Source organism: Monodelphis domestica, chromosome 3, assembly GCF_027887165.1.
Source record: "Monodelphis domestica isolate mMonDom1 chromosome 3, mMonDom1.pri, whole genome shotgun sequence".
NCBI lineage: Eukaryota > Metazoa > Chordata > Mammalia > Didelphimorphia > Didelphidae > Monodelphis > Monodelphis domestica.
In genome coordinates this window covers 152473370-152500025 of record NC_077229.1, presented here as the reverse complement: position 1 = coordinate 152500025, position 26656 = coordinate 152473370, and the positions used below count along the sequence as shown (strand labels likewise).

Genomic DNA, 26656 nt, shown 5'->3' with positions numbered 1-26656 from the left:
AGAAGGCAATAAAAGGGAGTTCATGGTGAGTATCTTCTGTTATGAGGGGCCTGGTCCATGCTTAGATCACCAAAGATGAAGGGACCCACATGGGAGAAGGCAGAAACCTGCTTCTAAAAGAGGTTATCTTGATTTCCCTTACTGTGTCAGTAGGAACAGTCTCTTTCCTATTGGCTATGGATCTTGAGTGTACTGCATCTTTATAACTGTCAGGCAGTATTGTATAGTTGGTAGATATAATTTTGTAAAATTCATTAATTCTTTAATTTATACTATCCTGGATAGGGACAGTCTTTCCAGCAATTTTTACCCACAGCAGAAGGACCATGAATTAAATTGAGTTGGGGAAAGACCTAATTCCTCCATTCTTCACATATCCTTTTTAGGCCCCATGGCCCTGAGAAAAAGATTTGGAATTTTCATCCATTTCTTATCTTTTTTTTCTGTTACAGGTACAGATAGTTGATTCCTGAGATCCAGGTGCTCTAGCCATGACAGTCTTAGAGCCAGTCATTCTAGTTGCTGCTATTCTAGGAAAATAGTACTGAGACATCAGGGTACCAGCATGCCATTCCAGCAGCTCTTCAGACTTGGAACTTTGTTGTGTCCATACCCTCTCAATAGAGTCTGAGTTAAGGTATGGAATAATATTTTCTCTTTCCTGGTATAAGGTAGGGTTATGTTCCCCAAGGTTTGATATTTGATTGTAATATACCTTTGAAGTAAATATTTTTCCCACAATCTTATTTGACTGTTAATGGCTAAATGGAACTGGGGTACAGTCTCATTTCTACCCACTAAAATGGGAGAACATAATAAGTAGGTACTTGAATAAATGACAGGAATTAGACAGTTTCAAACTTCCTTGAGATACTGGTGAACCCAAGTAGAAGAATGAAATATATAATAATTAGCCTTCAAGCTTTGTTGTCCTGCTTCTACAAATGCATGAGATTAAGAATGTCTTTTGCTATGTGGTGGGTGAGGAAGGGTAGTATGGAAAATTTAAGAAAAGAGCTATGAAACAGACTATGGAAAATATGGAACAAAATCAGGGAGGAATAATGCCTTAAAAACGACCAACTCCTTCAAAAGAAATCACTTCATGTATTTGCATAAGTTTAGCTATTATAAATTTCTAAAGGATCATTAATTTCTTTTTAAATTTGTAGTTTAGTATGTACACAGTCTTCTGTGTGCTTTTAAAATGATTATTCCTAGATTGTTCAACCATTCAATAAACAAACAGCAGTTACTTTAATAATCTCTTTGAGATGTAAAACAATTGACACCTGATCTTTCTGCTTCTGTCTTGTAAGGAAAGTATTTTTTTCCATTGAAAAACTCATGAGACAGACATACAATTGATTTCCTCTTCAAACTCCTGAGTGAATCTTTATTGTAAGTTTAAAAGACTATTTCAGCCATGTTGTGTCTATTTTCCTGTTCTAAACATCATAGAAAATAATCTTTTTCAAACCATTGACTTGTTTTTATAGCCTGAGAGATTTGCCAAGGCCATATAGAGGTTAAGTAACTTATTTGTGGTCAAAGCAGTTATATGTGCCAGTATCAGGACTTGAAAAAGAGAAAGAAAGAGAAGGGAAGACAGTGATGCACAGTGGGCGGGGGTGGGGGGTGGCTGTCTTGGTGGTGAAACATCTTAATTATTTGACCACAAATTATCCCCAAGCCAGGAAAATCTCTTTAACTGTACCTGAGACAAACTGGTCTTTTGTATTAATCAACCAACTTTCCCCACCGAGAATTCTTGCATGTGAATGAAATCATAGATTTAGATAAAATAAATACATATATAAATATGGTACTGCAGGCTATTCTTCATCGACATAGGTACTAAATTACAGATAGATTGAGATCTGCCTTAAAGGAGGCTGTGCTAGATAGAAAAATAGATCATTGATACAAATGAAACATGTATATGAGTTATATATGTATGTATATATTACACATTTGTACAGTATCTTATACATAGTAGACATGCTTATTGATAAGTTGATATACATACAGAAACATAGTTTATCTAACACTATATGTTTGCACAGAATTGTGCAAACCAGGAGTCATTTCATATAACCTTTAAGTCAGAGTTATATTTCTATACTTGAAAAGTGCATTCTATTGCCACAGATAGGATAATACAGGATTATATTCTATTAATAAATCAATTATCCCAACCACAATTATAAGGTGAGTTTAAGACTGCTGCAGTCATTGATTTCTAATAGTTTAATTGAACTTCTGAAGGACCTTTCCTTCCTTCACTTTTCTCCTACTTGTGCCTCAACTACTGGACACTGGCAAATAAATGTTGCTAATCATAGAACAAAATGAGCCCTGAATTTTGACAAAGGAGCATAATCTAAAAAAAACAAAACAAACAAACAATCTCAGACTCTGAAACTTTATAATCTTTTTCTATAGCTATGAAAAAACAAAGCAACACCCAGCATTATTCTAGAGTAAAGGTCTGGATATAGCATCACTTGAAATCTTAAATTGCAAAGTGCATTCAAGGGAAAGAGGCAGACACAATGACAGTATAGCAAAATGGTAGCTTATGGTCAAGTCTTTGGTTTACCTTTACATACGGGTCTGTGATCACTCCAGGCAGCAAAGACTTCTGCTATCCTTTGACAGGTGATACTTTTTGAACCCTGTAGAACATAGTCTTCATCACAGGAGAACTGCACAGTAGCTCCAAGGCTAAAAATTAACAAGGATAAACCAAAAATGAATGTCATTTAAATAGGTAAGTGTTCATCTTCCATTCAAAATTAGACTATTTCACAGGGAGCATTGGCATTTGCACAGTGGCCCCTTTAGCCTATATTATTTTGACAGCCTTTTATTGTATTAATTGCTTCAAGTCCCTCATAGTTGCACTGAATCCTACACACTGCTACTAATGTTCCATAAATGCAGCTCTAATTATGCACCTCCTGTATTCAACCAACTCCAGTGGTTTCTCATTGCTTCTAGAATGTCTTCTATTTTGCTTCCTTATCTATCTTTCTAGTTTCATTGAATATCATTATCCCTTTTGCACCCTGTGATTGAAATGTAATATAAAGTCTTACATTTAGGTTCAAAAAATTAAGTGCACAATCAACCAACAAGCATTTATAAAATGACAAGCATTTTATTATGAGCTAGCATTACAAAAGCCAAAATGAAATGATTTTTCACAGAAAGAACTAGCATTCTACTGAGGGTGCCAAAATGATATCATATATTGACAGAGACTAACCAAGTTTGGAGTCTAAGAAATTAGGCAAAGGTCCAAATTTTGGAGATAATATTCTAGGTCTAAGGATGAAGATTGGAATGTGAATATCTCCCCTATGCCAGTAGACTAAATATCTTAGAAAGAACCACAGATGGTCGGAAAAACAATCTTGAGAAAGAATATGTTTTTGAACCCATTTAACCATGAACTTGCTGAACCCCACATGTATTCATGTGCCTTCATTCCAATGGTTTTCCTTTATAAACCCTTCCCCTATCAATAAACTTGGCAGGAAGTAGCTACCAGTTTTTCAGTCCTTCTGACCCCAAAGTTTCTAATCTGTCTGGTCTTTTATTTCTCACTCCTACCTAAGGGATGGACCCTCAGCTCCTGGTCTGAGCCTTTGGGGCTCCTTGTCTCTCCCTGCTAGGCTCTAATAATATATGATTATATTCAAAATAAAGACAAAACTAAAAGTTTTGACCAGGTGGCACTAGCAGCACTTGCAGTAAAAAAACTTCATTCAGAAAGTAACTCGAGTTGCACATTGAGTATTATAGTCTGCCACAGTTTTTTTGGATCCTAATTTTCTTATCTAATGTTAGCAAACTCTCCTAGTTTTATGTCATCTGAAAATCTGAAAAAGATATGCTGATACAGGTAAGGCAAGAGTGGTCTAGGCATAGGAGACATTCAGTGCTAATCACAGCCATAAGATAGTGTCATGTATAATTAATGAACAGCAAGAAGCCCAATTTGATTGGGTTGTAGAGTGTAAGAAAAGGTACTGGAGGATTTTCCAACTCTTAGTACCTCTATTAAAATATAAATTTACTTTGGAAAGGTCAGAGTACTCAGCACTTATACACAAACACTACAACAGTATTGATAGTTATTGATAGTTGAGAATAAGACAGGAGTACAACATAGGTCCTTGGGAAGGTCATGGGAGAAAGGCAACTTGGAGAAGGAAGACTTTCAGAAAGATGGTTAAGAGGAACATTGAAAAGGTTGGAAAGTCAGTTTTACAGGCTTCACATTTTATTTAGGACAAAATTTGCTAAAATAAAGCATTATGCCACTTCTGTCTTACCATGTCATCTACTTATGACAGAAGCATTTATAGAGCTATGATTCTGGGACAAAGGTGATGCCTACTAATATCAAAAGAATATCTGAATGGGATAAGTAATTAAAAGTAAGCTAATCTAAAGCCTTTCATGAAAATAAAAATAAAATTTCTGATTTTATGTAACTATTGTATTGTAACTATTGTATTGAAGGGCAGCAACCAGATAGACACACTGACAATGATCTCTTTATGGCTATGGGAAGAGCTTATATTTGAAGTAAGAGGACATGGCTTCAATAACTTACCCTGATATTCAGTACCTCTCAGAAGTTATGCAAGGCATAACTATAGCCTCTAAAATCCTAACCTCACATTTCTTCAACTTACTCATTTCCCATGACTTATTTCTCTTCCACAAATTAGTCACTCACAAACTGGTCATGTTTCTGATCCTTGCCATAACCCCCAAATGTACTTTTCCCATTTAATGAACTCTGATATTAACTTATTTGATCATACTCTATAGGATTTCCACCTCTCCTTTTTGCCTTTTCTTACTAAACTGTACTCTTTATTTATGCCATGATCTCCATCATGACCTCCTGTGGGAAGAGCCATATTCTCCTCCTCTCCACTCTCCTCCTTGTTCTCCTGGTGAACCAGTTCAACTTTACATTATTCTCTTCTCCTGAATCCCATTCTCCTTCATCATATCATTGATTTTGCCTGCCAAGTTTAAACTGGGATCCCTAACTACCAATGCTGCCTTTACTCTTATACACATGCTGCTAGATAAAGGTGGAAAAAAGCAATCAAAACTATGCTGACTGGGTTCACTGCTAATTTGTTACATAACCTCAACTGGGTCCTCCCTGTTGCAAGATAATCCTTTTTATTCACCATTCATCCAGTTTAGTCTTTATTATACTCATGACTGAAGATGATCCAAACCTTTTCATGTCTTCTCAAATCTTCCATAGCTCCCTTTCCTCTACCCTCTTATCTGAGAATCTTGCTTCATATTTCACTGAAAAAACCTAAAGCCATTAAATATTATTTCCTCCTCCTCCTAATCTTATATTCCCCAGATATATCTTTTTTTTAAATTAAACCCTTACCTTCCATCTTGGAGTCAATACTGTGTGTATTGGCTCCAAGGCAGAAGAGTGGTAAGGGCTAGGCAATGGGGGTCAAGTGACTTGCCCAAGGTCACACAGCTGGGAAGTGTCTGAGGTCAGATTTGAACCTAGGACCTCCCATCTCTAGGCCTGGCTCTCAATCCACTGAGCTACCCAACTGCCCCCTCCCCAGATATATCTTACCACTATCCCCTCCTTTGTCCCTTTTTCATTTGAAAAAAAAAGGGACCTTCTTGCCAAACTTAACCTTTCTACATGCATGAGAGATCACATTCTATCTGATTTTGTCTAGCATAATGCTTCCTCTAACATTTGTAATCTCTCACTAATGTTCAATTTCTCCTTGTCTCCTACTGGTTGCTAATGTACTAGATCATGCCTTCCCCATTAAAAAATAAATAAATAAAAGGGAAAAAAGAATCCTCACTTGATCTACCCAACCTTGTGAAACATCATGCCTTACTCTCCTGCTTTTTGTGGCTAAGCTTTTTTGAAGGTTATCAAACATTGGGTTTTTATTTCCCTTTCTCTTACTATTTTCTTAACTTTCCGTTGTCTGCCTTTTGACTTCATCATGTAATCAAAATTACTCTCCCCGAAGTTATTAGCTATTGCTTAAGTACCTAATTTAATAGGCTGTTCTCAATCTTCGTCCTTGACCTCTATTATAACATTGACACTTGATTACTCTCTTCTCCTTGGTCCTCTGTTCTCTATAGTTTTGGGGAAACTGAACATATATTTTCCCCCAAAACTCTATCTCTTCCAAAATTTCCTATTACTGTACATAGTATTACTATTTTCTCAGTTCCCTAGTCTCATACTCAAGATGTTATCCTTAACACTTAAATCTCTTTCATCTTCCATATCAAGTCTTATGCTAAGATCGATTGGTTTTGCCTTCATAACATCTCTTTTATGCACTCTATTTTCTATTCCAATACTGCTATCACTCTGCTACAGGCCCTCAACACCTCATACCTAGACTATAGCCATAGTCTGCTGCTTGTTCTCCCTGACACAAACCACTTCCTACTCCAGTCCATCCATCCCTTGTTTTCAAAGTGATCCTCTTGACTTTTGGGGGTGGAGCTAAGATGGCAGAATAATCCAGAGCAACTCTTTGCCACCATGAGAATCCTCTCCAACCAAGATTATAATATCACCATTAAATGAATACAGGAGTGAAAGAACCAACAAGGAGATGGAGTGAGACGAATTTCAAGAAAAGAAAAATCCAAAAGGTAGGCAAAGAATATCTGAAGCACTGAGGTGAGAGGACAGCAGAGCCAGCAAGAAGCTGTAGCAAGGAGGGAAGAGAAAGCCAAGAGCAAGCCACAATACCCCACCCTAAACCCATCTTCTATTTGACGTTTGAAACCTAAGATCAAGCCAAACATCCAGACCCTAAGATCCTGCCTGGGCAAATAGCAGTACAAGCCAAACCATACCCCTTACAATTTCAAATCTGTGGAGAAGTCTGGAACCCCAGCCCAGGGAATTCAAGTCTAGGCTTGGGATAAGGACTAAGTTCCCACTTTGGGGTGGCTGATATTAGTAAGTACTAAGTAATGATCTTTTTGTCTAAAGCTTAGGGCAGAACTCCAAGACAGGAAAATCAAGGGTGTGCCTTTTAGGATCAAGTACACAGTGAGACTAAAAACTTGAGCCTAAGCCTGGGACGAGAATTTGATCCCACCTGACCTGATCAAGATCAGAGTGAGATCAAAAGCTCACACCTAAGCCTGAGGCAAGTCTTTAAGCTATCAGCATCTCAAATATCAATTGAATCATCAGGGGAAGGAAGCTCTCAGAACTCTTAGCCCTCAGACCATCACTTCATCCCCCCAACACTACCTATACTTACATAGGAAAAATGAGCAAACACCAAAACAAAGCATCTAATTCTAAAGAAATTTTATGGAGACAAGAGCAAGGTAAAGACACAGAAGGGGGCAGTAAATGCAAAGGAAACACATGCAAAGTCCAAGAGAAAAATATGGATTGGACACAGATTCTGGAAGAGCCCAAATAAACTTCACAAACCAATTAAGAGAGGAAGAGAAAAAGTGGGAACTAGAAATGAAAGTTATGCAAGGAGAAATGAAAGTGAAGCAAGAATAAAGGAGTCAATTGAAAAAGATCCAAAAACTGACAGGAAAATCAGGCCTAAAAATTAGGATTGACCATCTAGAAACTGAAGATGTCATAAGAAAGCAGGAAACAATAAAGCATAATCAAAGGAATGAAAAGATAGAGGAAAACATCAAAAAAATATCATATTGAAAAAACAACTGACCTAGAAAATAGATCTAGGAGAGACAATCTGACAATTATTGGACTACCTGAAAGCCATGATTAAAAAAAAAAACAAAAAAAAAACCTTGGATATCACACTATAAAAGTTATCAAAGAACACTGCCCAGAGATCCTCAAACAAGAAAATAAAATTAAAATGGAAAGAATTCACAGATCACCTCCAGAAAGAAATTCTCAAATGACAGTTTCTAGGAATATAATAGCTAAATTCAAGAGCCACCAAGCTAAGGAGAAAATTATTCAAGTAGCCAGAAAAAAAAAAAAAACATTCAAATGCCACAGAGCTACAATCAGAATCACAGGAAGGCAAAAGATCTGGGTCTACAACCCAGAGTCACCTACCCAGCAAAACTAAGTATATTCTTTAAAGGAGAAAAATGGATATTCAATAAGATAGAAAATGTCCAAGCATTTCTGAGGAGTAAGCCAGACCTAAACAAACTATCTGAAGTCCAAACATGAGACACAAGAGAAACCAAAAAAAAAGGTAAATAAGAAAGAGAAAATTTAAGGGACTCATTAAGGTCAAAATGTTTATGTCTACATGGAAAGAGGATACCTGTAATCCTCAAAAATTACTCTTAGTAGTAGAAAATATAGAAGAAATTTACCCAAAGAGAGGGTGGGGGAGCAAACTGATTATGATGATATGATGTAGATGATAATAAAAGATGATATATATGTAAATGTGATGATATATATGCATATGAATGATATGCAAAAATCAAGGGGTGAAATTAAAGGGTTATACTGAGAGAGAAGGGAAGGGAGAGATAAAATAGTGGTAAATCATAACATAAAGAGGCATTAACAACCATTATAGAGAGGGGAGGATAAGGGTTGTGATGGGCAATGCTTAAACCTTACTCTCATCATAATTGGCACATAGAGGGAAAAACAGATATACTTAGAAGGTTATAGAATTCTATCACCCTACAAAGAAGAAGAAGGGGAATAAGGCAAGGGAAGGGGGAGCTAATTGAAGGGAGGAAGAAGTGGGAGGGGCGACAAAAAGCAAAATACTGGTGAGGAGGAATAGAGTGGAAGGGAAAAGAGCAGTATCTAAAGGAAAAATATGATGGAGGGCAATACAAAGTTAGTAATCATAACATTGAATGTGAATGGACGAACTCACCCATAAAATGGAAGCATATAGCAGAGTGTATTGTAAACAAGAATCCTGCTATATGTTGTTTACAAAAAACATATTTGAGGTAGGGTGACATACATAGATTCAAGGTAAAAGGCTTGAGCAGAATTTATTATGCTTCATCTAAAAAAAAAAGAAAAAAAAAAGCAGGAGCACCAATCATGATACTAGACAAAGCTAAAGTAGAATTTGATCTGGTTAAAAAAAGATAAGGAAGGAAATTATATTTTGCTAAAGGGTGCTATAAACAATGAAGTAATATCACTACTTAACATTTATGTACTAAATGGTAAAGCATCTAGATTTCTAAGGGAAAAATTAAAGGAGTTCAATGAAGAAATCATAAAATCACACTTATGTACAAGATAAATCCACACAAATCATCAGTATTTCTGTATATTTCCAACAAAACTCAGCAGCATGAATTAGAAAGAAAAACTCCATTAAAAACAACTCTAGACAATATAAAATATTTAGGAACCTATTATATAAGCACAACTACAAAACACTTTCACACAATTAAAACTAGATCTAAATAATTGGAAAAAACATTAAGTGCTCTTAGGTAAAATAAGCTAATATAATAAAAATGACAATCACCCAAATTAATCTACTTATTCAGTGCCATACCTATCAACCTGTAAGAGTTAAATTAATGCCCTATATTTCAAGTATTATTTTTATAAAATTCATTATCTGACAAAATAGAACCACATTCCCAAGCTAATCTACTTGTTCAAAAGGGCCTGCTCCACCAAAGCTGCCACAGGAAAGAAAGAGAGGCTAGACATGGAATACCACCAATTTATCTCCTATGTCAACACATAACAATAGGAAATTAGTGGTGTTCTGGGAATTGTAGTTTTTGCTAGGGATGGTAGTTTTTAGGGTAACAGATTCTAATTTCCCAAACCTACCAAAAAACCTTTTTATGTAATTAGAAAAAAAGTTATAAAAAAGTTCATCTGAAATAACAAAAGATCAATAATATCAAAGGAAATAATAAAAAGAAATGTGAAGGATGAGGTCCTAGCAATACCAGATCTTAAACTGTACTCTAAAGCAGTGGACATTAAAACAATATGGTACTGGCTAAGAGACAGAAGGGTGGATCAATGGAATAGACTAGAGGTAAAAGACCTCAGCAGCTAGTGCTTGATAAACCCAAAGATTCCAGGTTTTGGGACAAGAACTTACTATGTGACAAAAACTGCTGGGAAAATTGGAAAACAGTGTGGGAAAAATTAAGTTTAGATCAACATCTTACACCCTATACCAAGATAAATTCAAAATGGGTAAATGACTTAAATATAATGAATGAAATCATGAATAAATTAGGTGAACATAGAATAGTATACCTCTCATGTATGTGGAAAAGGAAGGAATTCAAGACCAAGCAAGAGATAGAGAACATTGCAAAATGTAAAATGAATGACTTTGATTTAATCAATTCAAAAAATTTTCACATTAAGAAATCAAAACTATCATTAGACACATTAAATGTGTTTTAAATACCTCCTGATTAGAGAAATGCAAATTAAAATATCTTTGAATACCACCTCACACCTATCAGACTGGCCAACACGGAATTAAAAAAAAAGTGATAAATGTTGGAAGGGATGTGGCAAAATTGGGACATTAATACACTGGTGGTATAGTTGTGAATTAATCCGACCATTCTGGGGGGCAATTTGAAACTATGCCAAATGGGCTTTAAAAGACTATCTGCCCTTTGATCCAGCCATTCCACTGTTGGATTTGTACCCCAAAGAGATAATAAGGAAAAAGTCTTGTACAAAAATATTTATAGCCACATTCTTTGTGGTGGCAAAAAAACTAGAAAATGAGGAGATGCTCATTAATTGGGGAATGGTATCCGATGTTGATGGAATACTATTGTCCTGAAAAGGATGATGAACTGGAGGAATTCCATGTGGATTGAAACAACCTCCAGGAATTGATGTGGAGCAAAAGGAGCAGAACCAGGAGAACATTGTATGCAGACACTGATACATTGTGGGACAATCAAATAATGACCCAAGACAATCCAGAGGAACTTGGGAGAAAGAACACTATCCACATCCCAAGATAGAACTGTGGGAGTAGAAACAGAGAAGAAATAAATATGATTGATCACATGATTCGATGGGGATATGACTGGGGCTTTTGCATTAAAGGATTACTCCATGGCAAATATGAATAACATGGAAATGGGTTTTCAACAATGATATATTTTTAACCCAGTGGAACTGCTTGTCAGCTTCTGGAGGTGGGAAGGAAGGGGGAATCATGAATCATGTTACCATGGAAAAATATTCTAAATAAATAAACAAAGTGACCTTCTTTAAGCCTAGGTCTGGCCATATCACTTCCCTGCTTGACAATCTCCATCTCAGCACAAAGCATTTTCCTTGTCTGTCCCCCATGCTTAGAGTTCTGTCTCTCTTCTATCTCTTGGCATCTCTGCTTTCTTCAGTCACAGCTCAAATCCTACCTTTTAGAAGGTTCCTTTCCCAATCTATCTTAATTTTGGTGCCTTTGCTCTGTTAACTATCTCCAAATTATCTGTCATAGCTTGTTTGCACATAGTTGTTTTCATACTGTCTTCTTAAGAGTTTTTTGAGGGAAAATCCTATTTTTTGCCTTCCTTTGCATATCTAGCACTTAATACAGTACCTACCACATAATAGATGTTTAATACATACTTATTGGCTTAATGTTTATTGACTATTCTGGTTACACCTCATCCTGTAGTCCAAAATCTATCCAAATGTTTAGTATTAAAATGTGACATGAAGGCTTGGTCAATACGACATAGTTTAACCAACAATGGATACATGAAAAGAAAAAAAAAAGCAAAGCATCATGTAGAGGCTGTGGTATTCTTCAGTTATATGTGCCTCTTTGTGACTCCATGAACTATACTGTCTATTTTCTTGGTAAAAACATTGGAGTGGTTTGTCATTTCCTATTCAAAGGAATAAGCAAAGAGAGGTTAAGTGACTTGATCAAGGTCATATAGCTGGAAAGTGTATGAGTCTAGATTTAAATTCAGGTTTTCTTGACTCTAGCCATCTAGCTACTTTAGTGGCTGTGGTATTGAATTAGAATTCAAGAACTCCTGGAATGAAATCCTACTCTGAAATTGGAATGCTACTTCTGTGAATGTAGGAAGCCTATTATAATTCAACTAGTTCAAGTTCCACACCTATTTCAGTCTGTTTCCTTACAGCTAAAATGAGTATCAGAATATTTTATTTCGTATTAATGGACTCATTGTGAGCCTCAACTGAGATAAGTAACCTATTTAAATGAGATAAGATGCTCTAATATTTTTTTCCCAAAATTTAGATGGCAACTATTATTACTACCAGATACTCCATACTTAGGAAGCTCATGAAAATTGGCTAATTAACTAAAATGATAGTCATTGAGCATAAAATATATAATATAATCAGTTATGAATCCTTTATTCTCCTTCACTGTGCTGGATAACTTGTTGCTAAAATCTTTTTTATAACCCATGGTGGTGTCGAGTTAACCAAAGTAAAAAGTTATTTTTTAATGTGATTATCCTAAATTAGTATTTTTTATTTCCATTCTTGATTTAAAATATATAATAGAATAAAATGAAAATGAAATGCACTTAGAACCCTCTAGAAAGAAGGTAGTACCATCTGGATACCCAAGACTAGAAGCCAGGAAAAAAGAATTAACACCATTATCCAGTAAGGGAATCTCTGTGATTAAATATTTTCAGTTGGCGCTAGCACTTAATATAAAGTTCCAGACAACTTGCTACTGGATGAACTAATCTTACAATGAAGTGGATGTGTATTTTTTCTAAATTAGCATCGTATAAGAAGAAATTACTGGGCATGAAAGATACCATATAAAATTATAGAGTCTAAATTCCCTGCCTGCAGTGAAAAATGGAGATAACTCAATACGCAGAAAATAAGTATCACCAAAATGACCTCAGTAAATGCCACTGCAGAATCTTTTAAAATTGGATCATTTCAAATGCATGCAAACTAACAATTGCAAAACTGAGTAATTGCACATTAGCAATTTGAGGTTGTGTTTTCACCACTGTAGAATGAGAGGGTAGGAAAATTACCATAATACAATTTACAACCAAGAAAAGTATAATCTTTGAATGATGGAAAAAGCATAAGAACAAAATTAAATTAATTACTCTTTATTTCCCCTTTTCTGAAATTAATTCAGCATGCCTAGAAAGCAGTGGAAATTTTGTAGGTTCAAAAATAATTTCATGATTCTAAAGTCCATTTTCAGCTTTGCTTTCTTTCAATTTCTCATCTACAATGGATTTTTAAAAATGCTTATGTTTTATGTATGTTATCAATCTTAGCATAAATAGAAATAATTTGATAATTAAAATGTTTGATTGTGTCTAGGATGTTTTGGAAGAGAAAATTAATGATGGTTATCAGCAGTGATAGTCCTATCTATGTTGTATACTTGATGTCCATTTTAGTATTGTTGGAAGTCAACAATGGCAAAGCAAAAGTTGGGGAAATCAAGGTTAGAAATAAATTGGTTTGACTATTTTCTTTTTCCCCTTTCATCCAGTTGGTATCTATGGTTGATCATGCATGAAGGCATATCTTTTAATCTCTAAAATTCTTTTGGCAATAGAGATCTGTGAGAGTTCTTTTTAAAATAATTAATTCTAGAAATTTTTGTGAAACACTTAACAGTTTGCAAAGAATACTCTGATGGTAATGGAGAAAGGAAGTTCTTTAAATTGACCTTCACAGAAGCAATGGAATCCCAAGCACAGACTCAGCTTTTATAAAGACATTTATTGAAGATGGAAGCAGAGGGGAAATAAGTGATGGATAATAGAAATGGATGTCACCATCTTGTAAGAATTGTGACAGAAACACTTAAAACATAAATAACTGAAGCTAGAGATTCCTGTTAACTCTTACATGACAATATATGTGTGTATGTGTGTGTGTGACAGGGCATATGCCCAAATCACCTATGATTAAGGGATATGCTTCTGGGATAAGATATTCTGCATTCCCCCCTCTACAGGGATGGAGACAGCCTCTTCCAAACTGCAGAATAGGTATAGGTTACATTTTTAAAATTAGCAGACTTGCACAATCTCTCATTCCAGCTACATCTCAGGGGGTGAAGTTACTGTTCATACCTAGCATAGACACCCTGAACTCAGCTTTTTAGCATTACTGAACTTCAAGAAATGGGCCTGGACTTCTGTTTTGCCCCATGTGTTTCTTTTCCGTTCTAGGTATAAGCAATGAAATCCCTGGAAACAGGAACTGTAAAAAATAGACTCGAATACAGGACTACAATCCCCATGAACCTTTGCTCCACTTCCCCAGAATGCCTTGAAATCTCACCTGGGCCGAGATCGAGAAGGTATTTAAGCTGATTCAAAGGCTTTTGAGGGTCTCTCTCTTGTCTCTTTTTGGACTTTTGTTTTGGAGCAGGCGCGTCTCTTGCGTGATGTGAGGTTATTTTGTCTAGGCCTCTGGCCTAGGCACATGTTTCTTACTTGTATATTCTTTAATCTTTAACCTTTAATAAACCTCTAAAAAATATAATACTTCTTGCAGAGAGAAACTAATTTCTACCTGCCTCAGATGCCTCAGTCTCCCCGTCTCCCCTAAATTTTAATCTTTACAAAACTTAAGTCATGGACACTTTGGAAACAGGATTCTGGGCTGGATATTGCTGCCATTCAGCAGGGAATCCCTAATAAAACAAGAGTTCTTGGGACTTTTGCTCAAGGGAAGTTTTTTTTTTTTTACTTGAAACCAGGTTCTGGCTATTCTTTTATAGTAGGTAACCCATGCTGTCAGACTAATCCTCCTCTTTTCCCAAGCAACTAAGGAAGTGTAAGGAAGGATCTGCCTCCATCCCACACACATTGAGGAAGTAGTGTTATTTTTAGATTTTTTTCTTATTTTAACTTTGAGGTAAATATTCTGTTGTAAAAACGAATATGTTCATTAAGTTGCTACAGGGAGATTTTCTAGAGACACAAAAATGAGAAGCCAAAATGAGGGATAGAGCCAATGGCAGAGAGATTGGCAATCCTCTAAACTCCACCAAGGGCAATGGTGAATCCTAAAGGAAGGGTGAAATGTAACATACTTGCCTTTTAGGCAGTAGGTGATAATGGGTCAGGAAAGTCACTGTTCTCCCTCTCTTTCTCTCTCATGCTTGGAGCAATAAAAGGATGAAAGAAAGGGTAGGCTTACTACCTTAGGGAGGCATGATAGGAGTACATATGATGATGATGATAATAATAGCATTGAAATAGCATTTTAAGATTTACAGAGTCCTGTACTTATTTTATTTTACTTTATGTGGCAACACGTCTTCTAAGAATTAGACTACCACAAAAAACACCGCCAAGAACAAATCACTGACTCCAAAAAAAAATGGTATTAATAATATAAGTTCTAGGTAAGATTCCTATTTATAACCACAATGTTATGGTTCACACACATACACACATACATTCTATCTTTTTGTTATCTCTTGAACATTGCTGACATATGTCTCACTTATTCCATTGTCTAAATATTCCCTCACTGTCACTCAGGTTCCAAGACCAAGATATTCAATCTTTTAGCCCTGGGCCATTTGTTGTTACCTATGCTTTAGAATTTCAGGGAAAAACTACTTTTGCACTACCTTGCCAATGCTTAAAACTTCATGATTTGAAAGTCATTCCTTTGCCTATTATTTCTGTTTCCTGTGTATAAATAACTTTGGGAAAGGTGACATTTCAGACATCAGTCATGGACATCTTAATGTGGATGATCATATCAGTTTCTTTCTGGAGAGAACATTCAGAAAGGGGAAAAGGGAAGAATAATTTGAAGACATATGAATTCTACTAAAGTGAAAAAAAGGAAGCATTTTTTTGGCAAGGAAACTTTGCCCATTGAAGATATTTAAGAATAATCAAGCAAATGAAACATAATCCTATGCTTGGTGGCAGAAATTTTATAATGCACAGTGGGAAATCTCTTTGTTATTTTTTTCAGGGGGAAACACTTTGGGCCCTGGGCATTTTGTTCTACTTCTTCAATTCTCAATTCCAGTGTGATAGACACTTAATCATCAGGAAAATATTTAACTTTGGATTTATTGTTTCCCACATATTAGTTTATTATGCTAAATTTTATTGGAGAAGAAGGATACATAGGAACAAGACATATTTCTTAGACTCCAGAAACTTATCAATCAACCAATAAATAAACATTTATTTAGTGTCTCCTAGCAGTGATTTTATACATTTTTACCTAGAGGTTTACAACATAAAGGAGACTATAAATGTCACAAGATAATTTGTTTTAAAGTAATATGCAGATTTGAGGTCAGGGAATTATATCCGCCTGCATGGATCAAAAAAGACTCCATAAAGTCAAGCTAGACTATGAAGGACACATTACTTTGGCATATTGTGCTGATGGGAGTTTATGTTTTGGTAGATGTGGCATTATAGTTGGAGGGAATGATATACATTGTGAAAGTGTGATAAATGTTTAGTGTTAATTGAATTTTGAGTGGAAAGTTAAGATAAGTCAGAATAGAAAGTTTTGTAAGAAAGCCTAGAACTTATTAAAACAATCATGGGGAAATTTTTGTGAAATTGGACTTTTGAAATGTGGAGGAAGGACCCATATTCCATATCATTGTTATAGTCACTACTGGCCAACTGCCACCAAAAGGAAAATAAGCATTAGAGACCTGAGAGTAGAAGCACTCTCCATCCCAGACCACTTGTTCTGCTTCCCACTCAGCCTTCATGTCTACCATCCAGGAAAGCAACTGCTAAGTCAAAAGAGCAAATTCTTACTATCAATTGCCAAACAAATCACTTATAGAGCAAGCAAGCCAGCCTATCAGATGTTTCCTGCAGGAAATCCCCCTGAGCTCATGTTCTAGGCAACATGAACTACCACCACCACCATGACCAATAACTCTACTCTAACCAGGACTCTGAACCAAAGAGCCTTGGGAATAACAATTCTCCCAGTCTAGTGCCCATAAACATCATATGGAGAAGCAACTCCTGTAGAAATGAAGTTTGAGAGTTATTTCTCAGGGTGCTATAACCATAGCTGCTGAAGATCTGGAAAATCTGAGTTCTTGTCACCAAACTCATTGGCACTATCAAATGCTTTAATATCAGAAACTGGTGTGATTTTATCAGTGAAAATGACATTAAAGAAGTATTGCCATTTGCTTATTCACTGAGCCCTAAGGACTATGAGACCTTTCCATTTGGCTTTTAGCAAAAAATCTTCCATCCATTACAAGGCTTTCCAAGAATGTGAGCTCCTTGAGAGAAAGGAGTGTTCTACTTTCCTTTTATCTACTCAGTGTTTTAAAAATAGAATTTTCAAATTGCTTTATTTGTTCATTCATTCAAAATACGGACCTAATCACTTGAACTTAGAATGTTTTCCAATGTGCTGGGTAGCAGATAAATAGATCAGATTTTTGCCCTTAAGATTTAAGAGGGATTTATATGTGTTTTAAGATCTTGAGGAATTATACAAGAAATGGAAAATATAAAAATCCACTTGTAAACATACAAATATTACATAAAGTAACACTAAGGCACATAATAGGAAAATGAAAGACTATTGAATTAAAGGATAAACCAGTCAATATTTTTTCTGAAGTTCAATTTTAAATGCATAAAAAGAGTCAATATATTTTTTAAAGTCAGCATCAATGATTAAACATAGTCAAGGATTACCCTTGTTCTGCTTGATCTTAGAGGACAGAAACTGGAGCAATGAATGGAAGATGCATAAAGGCAAGGTTAGGCATGAGGTAGGGATAAGCTTCCTAATATTAGAACTATCCTAAAGCATAATGGCTTGCTTTTGATGGTATTGGAGTCTCCCTTGTTGAATGTCCCTAAGCAATGCCTAGATGGCCAGATTTTGTATTTGTAGTAAGGGAATGGAGATCTTTCTCTAGTACAAACCTGTTTAGAGAGCTTTTGAGTTCCCTCACAACTCTGAGATTACCAGATTTGGATCCTAGTTGCAATGTTGCAAAATACATGTGGTTAGTGTGGTATAGTGTTTAAAAACCTGACTCTATAGCCAAAGGAACAGGGTTTGTGGAATCCTTCCAACAAAAAGGAGTACATATTAAAACATACTTGTTTATTAATATATTGTTTCTTCTGAAAGAACATTCTACTTGAGGGCTGTTACTATTTTATTTTTATCTATACATACAGTACCTAGCACAATGGCTGGTACATATAAAATTCTAAATGCATGCTTATTGATTAACTCATAAATGAAGCAATGATTTTTCAAAGAGATCCTATAAGCATACCATAATCTTCAAATTGAGATTATTTTTATGTATATTTTTAAAATAATTATTCTAGTAATTAAAAATAAAATGAGTTTTGTCTTCTTTTGTTTCAGGAATTCATTAGGAAAAAACACTTAATTTCATTGGACCTCAATTTCTTCATCTTTAAATAAGTATAGTAAATGATCTCTAAAATCATCTATTAGCTCTAAAAATCTATGATCCGTTTTATTCCAAAAGTGTCAATGTTCCTTTTAATGGAACAAATAACAAGTCTTTCATGCCTTTTATCTTGTGAAATTTTTGTTCATACTTTTCCATAAATTGGCCAGTTTAATTTCTTTAATTTCTCAGGGATACCACTATAGAGACTCAGCATTATATAGTGAATAAAGGAAACATTTTGGCATGACTACTGAGACATATGAACTTTCATGAAGTTGGGCAATGGACTGGAACTCTTAATGCCCCAGGTATGGTTCCAAGATAATGAATGATTGCTTAGGTGTTCTCCATTTAAAAAGGAATTTATCATAATGGGACTTTCCCTTGATACAATCACAAATCTAAATCAGGGTAGCCAGGTAGCTCAGTGGATAGAGAGCAAGATCTCTAGATGGGAGGTCCTGGGTTCATATCTGGCCTTCATCCTATCATCCTGAGGATGATAACTTACTTAACTCCAATTGCCCAGGCCTTACCACTCTTCTGCTATGGAATCAATAATTATTGATTCTAAGGAAGAAAGTAAGGTTTTTATTTAAAGGATTAATCACAAAATGAGACGCACATAAAATAAAGTGCTTTAGGCATTCACCTTTTGCCCCAATTTTCCTATAAAATTGGACCATTTTCCCCTTAGTTTTACTTTTATTTTAGTCAAAACATAATATTTTACACAAATTATTAATGTTAATGTGCTATCCTCCTTATATCCATAATGCATAATTCCATTGTTCTAATGTGATAATTATAAAATAAAAATTTACTATATGCATATGTATATATATATAATAGTTGATAGGTGGATATTTTATATACTAAGGATATCACTGTTTCTGCATTTAAGCTTCATGTAAAGTTTTTTTAAAAAATAGAACATGGATTATGATAGTGTCCCCAAAGCCTTATCACAGTTTTAAGCTATTGAAGCTTCAAATTTCAACAAAATTTGTGACACCCTTTATTATGACTGCTCAAATAGATGTGTGATCTTATTGAAATGATTACTCTATCCAAGCTTGCCTATCTCAACTCTTCCCCACTTTCATAGCCAGTGCAATTTTTGTTCAGATCTTCCCAATCTGTGTCTAAATATAAACTACATCAATTAATTAACAGGTAATTTTTATTTATTACAGACCAACAAAGTGTAAATCACTGTGCTAAATATTGGAATAAAAAATAAACACCTCTGTCCATTGCCTAATGATTGTATTATAAGGTAGCTATGAAAAGACAGTAATATAGGCAGAAGAGAAAACTCTCTCCTTGCTACTTCTATAGTTAGAGAACTAAATCCTGCCACATCTGTCCTATGATAACATGATGGCACAGGTTATCTGGACAACCTGTACCCCTAATTTGTAGATCGATGATTATAGCATTATGATTAGAAAAAGTAAAACAATGTAAAAATACAATGTTGAATTCAATCAAATTATTTTAGATTCTCAAATGTACTTAGGTTTTTAAGACTTAGGACAAAGATTGAAAGCTTAACATCTGTCTTTATTGGAACCTCAGAGATATAACTATACAGCTTTCCTTGCTTACTAAAAACTTTACATATACACCATTTATATTATATATATATACATATACATATCATATATATTTTGTCATTTTTTTCAGTTAAACATGTGACAAGATCAGAATCTTTAATCTTGTCATCTCTTTAATTTTGTTATGCAGTAAGTTATTGTGTCCTGCTGATTTTTTCTGGCAAAATATCTCTCTTGGCACTATCTTAGATGAATTCTAAAATGTGTAACAAAACTAAGACTATGATTGAACCTCATTAACACATGATTAGATTACTGGAATCCTTTCTGAGCAGGTCTCTCAGTATCCAGCCTTTCCCAGCTTAATCCATGTTGAATATTTATAACAGACTCACTGAAACACACACTATCAACATTTCCCCCCTCTTCAAATTATTAATAACTTTTAATTTTCCACTAAAGTCAGCCATCATATGACACAAAATTAAAATTTCTCTCCTTGACTTTGAAGAGATTCCATAACTTGGCACCACCATATTTGTAAGTAGGTTTTCCCTCCTACTCTCCACCATTATTCTTTGTTCAGATTATCTTCCACATGTACATCATACTCTTTTTTACTTCAATTCGTTTTCTCATTGTGAATGAATACTTTTCTTTTAACTGGAATGCTCTGCTCTACCACACATAAATATAGTTTATCACTCAGTGCCAAGATGAAGCCCCTACCTCTTCTGTGAAACTGTTCCTTACTATTCTGCTTTGGTTGGGATAGTTGAGGGATTAACTGCGGCGTGACTTACTGTGAGTTCTAGAGTGCCTGGCATGAAGCCGACTTAATAAATGCTTGTTAACTATTTTGTCAAGGCAAAAAAAAAAAAGAAGTAATGACAATATACATTCAACACTCTCATGGGATTTACAGTCTAATAGGATATTCTGAGTGAGTTCTATGCTATATTTTAGGCAGACATTCTAAGTTTTTATTTTTTCAAGTGAAATTATATGAGTGAGTATATCTATATTGAATAATTTATAAAATGTAAATGCTACATAATATAGTAATTGTTTTTCTAAAGAGAATAATTTGAAAGGCAATATGTATAATGCTATGGAAAGAGTTCTATCTTGTTTTGTGATTAAAATTAAAAAATAAAACAACAACAATCTTACCTTCCTTTTAGAATTGATACTAAGTATGCATTTCAAGGCAGATTTGAACCTAGCACTTCCCCTATCTAGGCCTATTTCTGTCCAGTGAGCCACCTAGCTGCCCCTATGCAGTCTTTTTTGACCACTGTTGATCACTCATCCTCCTTGATACTCCTTTCCCTAGGTTTTTGAGACACTCCTCTTTCCAGGTTTTCCTGTACCACTGCTGAATTGTTCCCCAGATCATAGCCTCTAACCATCAGTGTTCTTCAGGGACTTGTGCTAGGTCCTCTTTTCTTCTCTCTCTATACTGCTTTACTTTCATTCCTATCTCTGTGCTTATGATTCACAAATCTACCTTTTCTGCCCCAGTCTCTTTCCTGATCTTCATTCTCTCGAGTCCAACAGACAACCTTCAGACATCTTGAACTGGATGTCCAGGATACACATAAAATTTAATATGTCGAAAACAAATTATCTTTCCCCCCAAATAGTCTCTGCCTGCTACTTTCTCTATTACAGTAAAGTGTAAGATCAGTCTTCTGTCTCTCTAGAGTGTAAGCTAGGAGTCACTCTGTATTCCTTACTCTGAATTTCCGAGCTGCTCTCAATTTCACCTTTGCAACAGCTCTCCAGGATAAGCTCTTCTCTCCTCTGACAGAAATGCTGCTGTAGTAGGTCTTCTTTGCCTCCTGCCGTAATTACCACAATAGTAGGCTTATGGGTTGATCTGTTTCAAGTCTCATTCCTCATTTGGCCACTGAAGTGATTTTCCTAAAACGTATCTGTCTGTATGACCTCCGACCGCCTCCTCTCCTTAATACATGGCTCCTGGGGTTTCCTATTGCTTCCAGAAGCAAATGCAAAATATGCTGTTTGACCTTCAAAGCCATTTAAAATTTAGCCCCATTTATGTCTTCCTTGCTTTCTTACACCTTACTCCCCAAAACACACGATTCAGTGACAGTGATCTCTTGGTTCCATTTCTTAGGTCTCAGAATTTTCTTTGCCCGACCTCCATGCCTAGAATTACCAGACTGCTGGTCTCCTTAGCTTTCTCAGCTAAAATCTCTTCTACAGTGAGCATTCACCAAACCTCTTGATTCTAGAACTTCCTTTCTTTTAATTATTTCCTGTTTATCCTGTACATAGTTGCTTTGCTGTCTCTCCTGTTAGATTGTAAGCTCTTTGAGGACAAGGACTATCTTTTGCTTCTTTTTGTATCCCTAAATCCTTAACACCATGCATGTCACATAATAGGCATGCAATAATTATTTGCTAAATTGAATTGAACTAAAAATAAATTAATAAATATAATTAAAAAATGTCTTAGGCAAGTAACATATGTTTTCTGAACCATAGTTTCCTCTGTTGCAAATTAAGAGCGTTGGGTGGACCAGAACTACTTTTGAAGTTTCTTCTAGTTCTAAAGCTCAGAATTTATGCTAAAGTATTTTATCTAAATGGAACTATATAAAGTTTATATTTATTTTGAAATTTTATTTTTGAATATTTTAAATCCACATTACTTTTTTATTGTGAATCTAAAATCTTCCCCTACTCGAGGAATGTCTTATTTTTTTAATATATTTTATTTGATCATTTCCAAGCATTATTCATTAAAGACATAGATCATTTTCTTTTCCTCCCCCCACCCCCCATAGCCGACGCGTAAATCCACTGGGCAGTACATGTTTTCTTGATTTGAACCCATTGCTATGTTGATAATATTTGCATTAGAGTGTTCATTTAGAGTCTCTCCTCTGTCATGTCCCCTCAACCTCTGTATTCAGGCAGTTGCTTTTCCTCGGTGTTTCTACTCCCACAGTTTATCCTCTGCTTATGAACGGTGTTTTTTTCTCCTAGATCCCTGCAAATTGTTCAGGGACATTACACCGCCACTAATGGAGAAGTCCATTACGTTCGATTATACCACAGTGTATTAGTCTCTGTGTACAATGTTCTCCTGGTTCTGCTCCTCTCGCTCTGCATCACTTCCTGGAGGTTGTTCCAGTCTCCATGGAATTCCTCTACTTTATTATTCCTTTTAGCACAATAGTATTCCATCACCAACATATACCACAATTTGTTTAGCCATTCCCCAATTGATGGGCATCCCCTCATTTTCCAGTTTTTGGCCACCACAAAAAGCGCAGCTATGAATATTTTTGTACAAGTCTTTTTGTCCATTATCTCTTTGGGGTACAGACCCAGCAGTGCTATAGCTGGATCAAAGGGTAGATATTCTTTTGTCGCCCTTTGGGCATAGTTCCAAATTGCCCTCAAGAATGGTTGGATCTGTTCACAACTCCAACAGCAATGAATTAATGTCCCTACTTTGCCACATCCCCTCCAGCATTCATTACTTTCCTTTGCTATCATGTTAGCCAATCTGCTAGATGTGAGGTGATACCTCAGAGTTGTTTTTATTTGCATCTCTCTGATTATAAGAGATTTAGAACACTTCTTCATGTGCTTATTAATAGTTTTGATTTCTTTATCTGAGAACTGCCTATCCATGTCCCTTGTCCCTTGGGGGGATGTGGCTTCCTGGAGCTCCAGGGCAGTAACTTTCACTGATACTCGGATAGAAGAATCCGGCCCATGAGGCTGTATTGCGGGCCCTGGGGGTTACTGTTGTTTCAGAAGACCCTGCTCTCTGAGGGGGGAGGGGCCGCGGCTTCCCGGAGCTCTGAGGTCAGTGACTTTCACTGGAACTCGGATGGAAGGATCAGGCCAGGGGGTTACAATCTCGGGTCTAAGTTTCCCTCTGTAGCCTTGGACTCGGCGCTCCTACCCCTTAGGTCCGAGTGATCTTGGGTTCTGGCTTTTGAGGGGGGCTGTACCTTTTGGTCCAGGTCCAGGTCCAGAAGGAGGATTCCCAGGGTCTATGCTGTTGATCGTTTTGAATTTTGGTGCCCTAGGAGCATATAGTTTGAGATCGGTAGGGACTGGTTTCCGGAGATCTGAACTTTAGCTTTTTCTAAGCTGCCATCTTGACTGGAAGTCTCAGAATGTCTTATTTTTAAAATATTTTTTAAAAGATTTATCTTCTATCTTAGAATAATTACTATGTATTGGTTCTAAGGCAGAAGACAGTAAGGGTTAGGCAATGGGGGCTGAGCAAGTTGACACAACTAGGGAATGTCTGAGATTACATTTGAACCCAGGACCTTCCATGTTTAGACCTGGCTCTCAATCCATTGAGCTACCTAGTTGCTGCTATTTTTTGAACATTTTAAAATGTCTAGTTATTACTCACTGTTACTTCATATTTTATAATAGACAATAAGCTGAGGGTAACTTGGAGCAATCAAGCAGAACTTCCTTATACTATTTATTTAGAGTGAACTCTATTTTATTATGCATAAAGCTAATTAAATCACTTTCCTGCTCAAAATATTTTGTGTCTCCCTAATGCATATGCCATAATTTACAATATCCCTTAGTATTAAATCCCTTCTACTATCCAGCTTTTACCTACTATTCAAACCTAATTTATCATTATTATTATTATTACCCTTTACATATTTCATAGTTCAAACCAGATAACAAGATGCTTTTTTTTAATGCTGCTTGTCCACTCTCATCTCTATGCATTAATCATGCCTATCTCCCAAACTGAGAATGGACTCCCTGAACATCTTAGCTATTGAAATCAGAGAAAAAAACGTGAAGTGCTGGATCTTCAGTCAGGAAATTGCCTAAAATATGAGTGATGTAAGATCATGATCAATTTATGTAACCTTTATTAGACTAATTTTCTCTGATTTGTTAAATGAAAAATCATGGAATTATTGAGAATAAAACTGTTTGTAAATCTTAAAGCTCTATATCAATATTACATTATTATGGAATTCCCTCCTGTTAACACTCATGTGAGCTATTTTCTTCTGATGTGAGCTAAAGCAAGTCATTTAAACTCCCCAGGCCTTGGCTTTCTCATCTTGAAAATGAAGATGTTGGATCAAGTAAATAAACATATTATTTAAATACCTATCATATGCTAGGCACTGACCTAAGATGAAGTAAAGGACTTTGAGGTCCTTCCAACTCTACATCTATGATTCTATGGATTCTTTCCTTTACAGAATAACATTGTTACCACTTCCATGATGAAGTCTTCTGATTAGTCTTTGCCACTCTTCTGCCTTGAAACTCATACACAGTATCTTTTCTAAAACAGAAGTAAGGATTTAAAACATATTCAAAAATAATGGGGATTACTGGATTGGGAAAGATTTTGGATTTGAAATAAAGCAATATCCCCCAGCTAAAAGAGAACACTAGAATATCAATCTCTCTCTTTTCCTTTACTTTTCCCCAATTTTAACTTGTATTATTTTTATTTGCATATGTAATTTATCTCTCAAAAGTACTCTATTTTGCTTGAAAATTAAACTGCATGATTTTTTGCTATCTTTGTATGCCCAGCATCTAATAGAGAGCCAACATATCATTTCTGACAGTATTTTAAAATGGAAACATATATATTATTGTTGAGTCCTTGTGCAAAACCAGTATTATTAATGATGTTTGACTTGTTCAGGACCTAGCAAAAGACATAGATTACTCTATGTGACAGGAGTGAGGGAAAATCTACATGAATGAATGGGAAAGCCACAATGAACTGGCTGTATATCTTGATCTGTAGGTACTGGAAGGCTTGAGCTAACTAGAATCCCATTTTAGGTGACAGAGCTTTAGGTAAGTTATTGTGCTCTGCTCTGAGCTTATAAACACAAAATGAAGCAGTCCTTGCCTTTAAGTATTTTATATTCAATTGAGGGAGAAAACATGTTTATCAAATATACAAATTTCAGAAATACAAAGTAAATACTTGGAGAGGGCAGAGTAGTAGCTTTGAGTATTGAGAGTGAAGATCAGGAAAAGCTTCATGTAGAACACATGTATCTAGTATAACCTTCTGGTCACACCACAGCCAGCAACATCCCTGAGTGCTTCAGAATCTGACTGAAATACTTAAAGAATAAATCAAAATATAACAGAATAAAGATAATGTTCATATGTTGTTTTCTAAGTCAAAATGCAGTTGACAGGGATTCTAGTATGTGTTTTAGTGGCACCATTTCTATATGAGTTTGACACCAGTAACATAGAATATGGGTTTGAAGGTTTTTAAACAATAGCTTCAAAATTACACTGTGTGTCATTTAAAATAAAAGAGAATAAAAGCAAAAATACAGAAAATTTGGGGTAGATGGGTTAGCCAGTGCAAGACATAATGACTGGACAAAGAATGTTGCGTTGAAGCAAACATAAGATCACTTTGGAAAGAAGAATGAGGGAAGTAATATGATTGGAAAGATAGGTTGCTTCCAAAATGTGAAGGTATTTAAAAGGACAACAAAGGAGATTTTATTTGATTCTACAAATAATGGGGTTTGGGGGGTGTTCAGGGAATTCTAGCACCTCTGGTTTAAGGGCTTGCCATACCTTTTTAGGGTTATTTATCCACCGGTGGTGTGTACC

At 35.6% G+C, this 26656-nt stretch overlaps 1 protein-coding gene across 7 annotated transcripts in view; it reads right to left on the bottom strand.

Moving 5' to 3' along the window:
- The window catches only part of CSMD3 (CUB and Sushi multiple domains 3), a 1668414-nt gene that overhangs the window by 957310 nt on the left and 684448 nt on the right, over positions 1–26656 (bottom strand). For all 7 annotated transcript variants that reach the window (XM_016431868.2, XM_056823169.1, XM_056823168.1 and 4 more), the window contains one exon: positions 2603–2727. In XM_016431868.2, the coding sequence (XP_016287354.2) occupies positions 2603–2727 (125 nt within the window). The remainder of the gene's footprint in view (positions 1–2602; positions 2728–26656) is intronic.